At 35.8% G+C, this 6,000-nt stretch overlaps 1 protein-coding gene across 2 annotated transcripts; it reads right to left on the bottom strand.

Moving 5' to 3' along the window:
- Positions 1-4,365, bottom strand: LOC26526132 (sodium/potassium/calcium exchanger 4). 2 transcript variants are annotated; one of them, XM_015155953.2, is made up of 6 exons: positions 4,241-4,365; positions 3,661-3,879; positions 2,403-2,590; positions 2,152-2,335; positions 1,234-1,605; positions 1-363 (listed from the first exon to the last, which is right to left on the bottom strand). In XM_015155953.2, the coding sequence occupies exons 1-6, from the start codon at positions 4,284-4,286 to the stop codon at positions 41-43; spliced, it is 1,332 nt and encodes a 443-aa protein (XP_015011439.2). In that variant the 5' UTR covers positions 4,287-4,365; the 3' UTR covers positions 1-40. The 2 variants fall into 2 exon arrangements, with proteins under 2 accessions (XP_015011439.2, XP_026837294.1); XM_026981493.1 differs by lacking the exon at positions 3,661-3,879.
- Positions 4,366-6,000: the final 1,635 nt, after the last annotated feature.

Raw genomic sequence — 6,000 nt, 5'->3', positions numbered from 1 at the left:
TCCCGTTTTGATAACCTTCGCATTTCAGATATTTATTTAATCAATTAGGATCCTCAATGTCGCACTTGTTTTCTCTGCTCAATAGTATCTCTAGTGTACAAGCGATAATCAGAAAAAGCACATAGGAGATTACGCAAATCCAACCGACGATCTTGCCCATCACAAACCTGGTCGCCAGAAGACCAAAATAAAGGATGACGGCAGTTGTCACTAGCATGGCCGTGGTAAATGTAAGGGCCGTGGAGTCGATCAAGATCTTGTGCTGGTCAATAATGATATTTAGCAGCCAGGGTAGACCGAGGCATACGAAAATGTCGAATGTGTTCGAGCCAATGGCATTGCAGATTGCCATTGACCCATATCCTGAAAAAAAAGTAGTTAATGAAAAATTTTACTCGAAATAAGCTGTAGGTAGTAATACTTTTGCTAGTTAAAATGAAGATATTTATCAAAGCAAACACACTGTAAAATATTTCTTTACAAGCGGACAAATAAAACAGTAAATAAACACGTGAGAACGCTATAGTCGAATTTCCCGACTTTACTCAGAAAGAATTTAGTAAGTCTTTTCAAGTATAGAATGAATTTATACTTGCGGCGGTAACATTATTTTCTCCTTTCTACCTACCTCTTAAAAGTTACAATTGCACCTTGAGCTCCAAAACTTTCTGATTTATAGTCGATTTAAAGTAATATTTACCAAATAGTTTTAAAATGCATTTAAGTTCTAGTTCTGCACGCTTATTTCAAAGTCTTTAGTTACAAGTTGGTTGCAGCTTAGTGCCGAAATCGAAACTGGGTAAATTTGTATACCTTTGCAAACGGTAAAAGAGACATATGTGACTATATGATCAGTATCAAGGGACCAGTCAATTTAGTAGGTAGCATATAAGTTGGAACGGGGCGGACACTAATATCACATAGCGCTCCAAAATACTCTTCGATCAGGACAGACTTTTTCAATTTTACGGTAACTACACAGTATTTTTTGTACTATCACAGTCTTCCTATAAAAAGAAAAGTAAGGAGTTGGGATTAACATATATAACCTAGTAACGCACACGGATTGCACGTGTTTTTGTTTTAAAAGGTATGTCATTTTATTTAAAAAATGTTTGTAAATTGCCTTGTTAACAAGTTTTTATTTACTAGAAGTACAGCGTTCTCTCTTCCCTTAATAAACTTAAGGAAACGTATATGGCAGGATTTTACGAATGTTATTACCAGACTTACCCTTTTTTGACACAATATAAGAGGACGCTACTTCTGGAACACTAGTACCGGCGGCCAGTACAGTAAGCCCCATGATCGCATCCGGAATGTTGAGGTTGTGTCCCAAAATTGTGAGGAACCAAGCAAGGAGATAAGATATTAAGCTAATCCAAAGGACGGCAAAACACATGGACAGGAAGAAGATGGATCTAGCACTGGGAACAGTGCATGCAAGGATCAATTCTGCCGGATATTTGATGACCCACCAGGTCCACTGACAGAAATGGGATTCCGGCTGCGGTTTCGCCCAGACGTGGTCACGAAATTTCTTCAGTGGCTCTTCTTCGCGGGTCATCGGATCTTCGTCCAACAGCTCCGACTCAGCGTGTTCATCTAAGGAAAATTAAGCTTATTAGTTCTGGGATTTAAAATTCTTACACTCAATTTGCTTTAAGTTGTGCATGACCAATAAGTTCAACAAAACTACGCATTCATGTGGTCGTTGCGAGTGCTTAATTTTAAAATGGATGCTAGTCTTATAATCATAATAACACTGTGTTTCAAAAAATATACCTCAATGAATTTACATTGAGAGGAGTCACAAAATTTGGTTGATTACGATGCATAAGCTTCTGGTCACATAGAAATAACATGAAGCAAGGACTTAGGAAAATATGACCTCAGAGTTGGAGTGGACTACTTTCGCCTATACATTTGAGAGCTTAAAAGTAACACAAATATTTTTTTATAAATTACCGACAAAAAATCCGTTTGCTGTTATTGGTGTTTATGAATGGGAATTATTCGTAATCAACCAAATTCGTCCTATGAATGCAAAACCTTGGGAGCTTCCGCCAAATCTTAAGTCAACCATATGGTGTTATTACAAAATAAAGTGTTAAATAAAATAAAGTGACGTCGAAAAAACCCTCTTCTTACGGCGAACCAAATTTTGGATCCTACGGTCAAAGAACAATTGAAGGACATAAGCAAAGTATAGTAGTAAAAGGACAAAAGCCTCATACCACATAACCATCGAATCCCACAAGACATATGTGAGCGACAAGATGGCTACGAGGTACCAGACTGTGTCTCTGGTCACCGGCCACCAATCCAGTTTGGCCTGCAAAATATGCGAAACAAAAAAATTTGTGAGTCAGAATCCAGCTAAATTTGTGGATAGTACGCACCGGTTGAGTGAAGATACCGCAAACGCCTGAAATTACCAGGATATTGAATACGGAAGATCCCACGATTGTGCCCAGTCCGATGTCGCCATTAGTGACGAAGGTTCCTACAAAATTTACAAACAGTTCCGGTGCCGAGGTGGAGGCCGCTAGAAAAGTGGCGCCCGCTACATCGTAGGTCATTCGCAGGGCTATTTAAAACGGATATAACAAAATTAAACGAGTGCAACACAAAGGAAACTTAAAATTGTAATATACACGATATCGCATCAAATCGAAAGTTGTTTTTTTTTAATGACAAATTTAATCATTAGTGATCGAATCCACGTTTACCTGAGAAATAGACAATTAGTTCACAGCTTGTAGTATTCAGGTAAAACCGAAATTTGAGTCTATAAAAATATTAATGGGTCATAGTCATACATCTCAGTGCATCGATAACCATTACAAGAATATATTAAAATATTCTTTGGACGCTAGCTTTGGCATGCCGAAAGTAATATACCCTTGCAGTGATTACATACATACATATGTATATAGAAAAACTGCTATATACCGAATTTGAACGCTTTATGAATGAAAACAACGAAGCGAGGATTCCTTTTCCATTAATAAGCAATAAGTTACTAACTGACGATGGTTCCAAAATTATATATGTATTTCCGAATGTGTACTGAATTTAACAACCGTAAAAACGGATAATTATAATATATATGGATATGGTCACAGATGTCTCCTTAACTGCGTCGCAAGCTTCTGTTTGAAATCAATATACTCTCAGCAGGGATATAATAATGAGTAGCTAATGCTTTTATGTAATAGCTTCAACATGCTAGTAGATATTGCACGTTAAGCGTGTTTATAACTAATATTCAATTTTAAATATCTTACGTTTCGTTAGTATATTGCTTATAGAAGGCAATTGGCTTGAAGCTTGAACGCAGCACTGGCTGTGTTGAATTTAGCGTTTTTTAAGTCGAGTCAAATGCTTACTTTTAGTAGAGAAAATCAAGAACTCAGATTTTCAACAGTTCGGCAAAAAACATCAACAGCATCGGTTATTTTCGGAGCAGTTCATAGGTTCTTTATTATTAGAACAAAGATATGATTGTTCTTAGCAATGTAAAATTACTATTGAAATACTTTAAGATTAACGTATTTCTTTCTAGTTGAAAGTCTGTGCTACTTTAGTTATAGATTTTAACTGTGTATCTGAAATTGTGTATCTTACTGTTCTGTATCTTACTGTACTGTATCTTACTGTAGCAAAGGCGCTCCATGGCTGGCACAAGGTAATCGTCACAGACAAGCGCCAGGATGACAAAAAGGTACATGCTGACTAAAGAGGACACTACGATTGCTATCCAACTTTTTTGTCGCATAAGGTTTGGGAACTCCATGATGGTCGGCAGACTGCAATTAAGGTCATCGATATCATTGCGCAGATCTTGTCTATATGAAAACGTGTAATGCAGCCATTCTAAAACGACAAAATAGATATTATTCATTACCAGCCCAGGCATGAAGCTGAGACAGTACACCATTTGCACAAGAAATGTTCTCGTTTGTTTTTTAATATAACGGGGGTAAATAGAACGTTTCACAGATAAAAAAAACTGTTCAGATAATGTTTATAAATAATAAGAAAGGAAGCTATGTAGTTTTAGCTCCTCCTTCTAAGGCATTTTCAATAAACATAAATTCGAGTGACTATAGATATCGCACGCGAGCGCCCCTAGCGTGAAGGTTTAGTGGCTCATAGGGTTATAGCTCACTAATTTTTAGCATCATGGACTATGATACGCCTTTAAATTTGTATTTTAAAGTAATGGCGTGCTTACCATTACCGCTGTGTTTTAAGTCAGTTAAGCTCCAGTCGAAGAACATTATCCTTTAGCGCTTTATTCAGCTCTAATATAACTATTTTACAATTTAACATTTAAATTATCCAGAAATATGATTTGTAGATGGCAATTCAAACAAGTAAGATCATATATGTTGATTAAATAATCAAGGCTACGCTTCGATTGCTCCCTTTCGATTGTTCCCATCATAGATCATAGAAAAACTTTATTTCTTTACCGGTTTAATCTCAACAAATAAGGTAGCATCCAATAGTTTGAAACTTATTTTTCAAAATTCTTCTTTACAAATTATTCTTGTAACTATGGCTTTTAACGGTGTCAGCTACGCGAGCAGTGAAAGTGGACTTGGATCACAAGATTTGGATTGCTCAAAACTGTGGCCTGATGAATAGGATTCCAGAATACATTTTTGTTTAATTAATTTGGAAAGCTTTAATGCTGACGAAAGGGTTCACAGGCTGGCGACGGTAAAGGCGTGTGAAATGTTTGCAAAAAGGGTTAATTCGATCGAACGCGTGGGAAGGATTTATGTCGTCTAAAGAGCTTACACGTTTATGTCGTATTGATTTAAATAACTACAATAAACAATAATAAGTCTTGGACTTATGTTATTGAAAAAGAAGCACTCTAAAACAATTATATTTTGAAATCTGCTTAAACTACCGACTCTGAATATACCGGTATCTGAATCTGTGTATGTAGCTGCTTAGATAGGTATAGATTTTAAGATAGAGATCTTAACCTCCATACATTTTGAAAAATCTTCGGCTTCTATAGGTATTTTAGTTCTTTGAAGTTGTTGTTATAGGTATTGAAGCTGTTTGAAAACAAAGCACGCTTTTTAGTTTTTGGCCCATGAATAAAAACATATGTAGAGTGGGAGTCATTTACATTTACATACATTGTACTACATTTTGCGCTGCAATTGCTTAAAATGGATTATGTTAATTTCTCACAGAAGCTAATTTGGCAATGAACTCTCGGTTGTTTGTACTTAGGCCAAACTTTTATTCTATACAAGTTAAATAATATTAAAATGTATTTCAGTTTACTGGATATCAACCCACACTTTTGAAAAATACTTCGATTTTTTTTTCGTTTTATTTGTCTTGCGCTTAATGAGCTCTTTACTTTTATTTTGGTGCTAGGGAATGCTAAACAGATTTCTTGTAGTCGAATAAAAGAAGGCAGGTGGGAACTAAAAAGCCGATAGTCTTTCCAGAGTGCATTATATATATGTATGTATATATTATATGAACAGCAGCAAGGCTTGCACCTGGAAAGGAGCAATAATATTTTACTCTTCCTTATATGTATGTTTTACAAATTCGTGACCGTAAATTCTCGAAAACTACAATTTACATATATGTACATAACGTAGCTAATAAAAACGTATCCACCTGGTCTTGTATTTAGATAAAATACGTTTAGAAAGCAGTAAACACATACGGAATTCCTTTACAAGAACATATAGAACAGGTGTCTCGCCCCAGGTGTTCTAAAGTAATGAGCGTTTGGAATTTAGCTATTTAAAGCTGTGCTAGTGGATTTTTTCAAAACTGGTAGGACTAAAGTTTCTCATACCGAGCTGTTTAGCCGAAAAAAATATTTTGGAATTTCAAAACAGCATTTTGTTGTAGTCAGACGAACCTATACAAATTTGTATTTTGAACATGTCCTTAATATAATTTTTAACAGTTCAGTTTCACCGCCCGAACCATATATTTATTCAAAAG

The sequence above is a fragment of the Drosophila erecta genome, unplaced genomic scaffold (assembly GCF_003286155.1).
Source record: "Drosophila erecta strain 14021-0224.00,06,07 unplaced genomic scaffold, DereRS2 tig00000126-arrow-pilon, whole genome shotgun sequence".
Classification (NCBI taxonomy): Eukaryota; Metazoa; Arthropoda; class Insecta; order Diptera; family Drosophilidae; genus Drosophila; species Drosophila erecta.
Note: the sequence above shows the minus strand (reverse complement) of the source record. Positions and strands in the feature narration are given on the sequence as shown.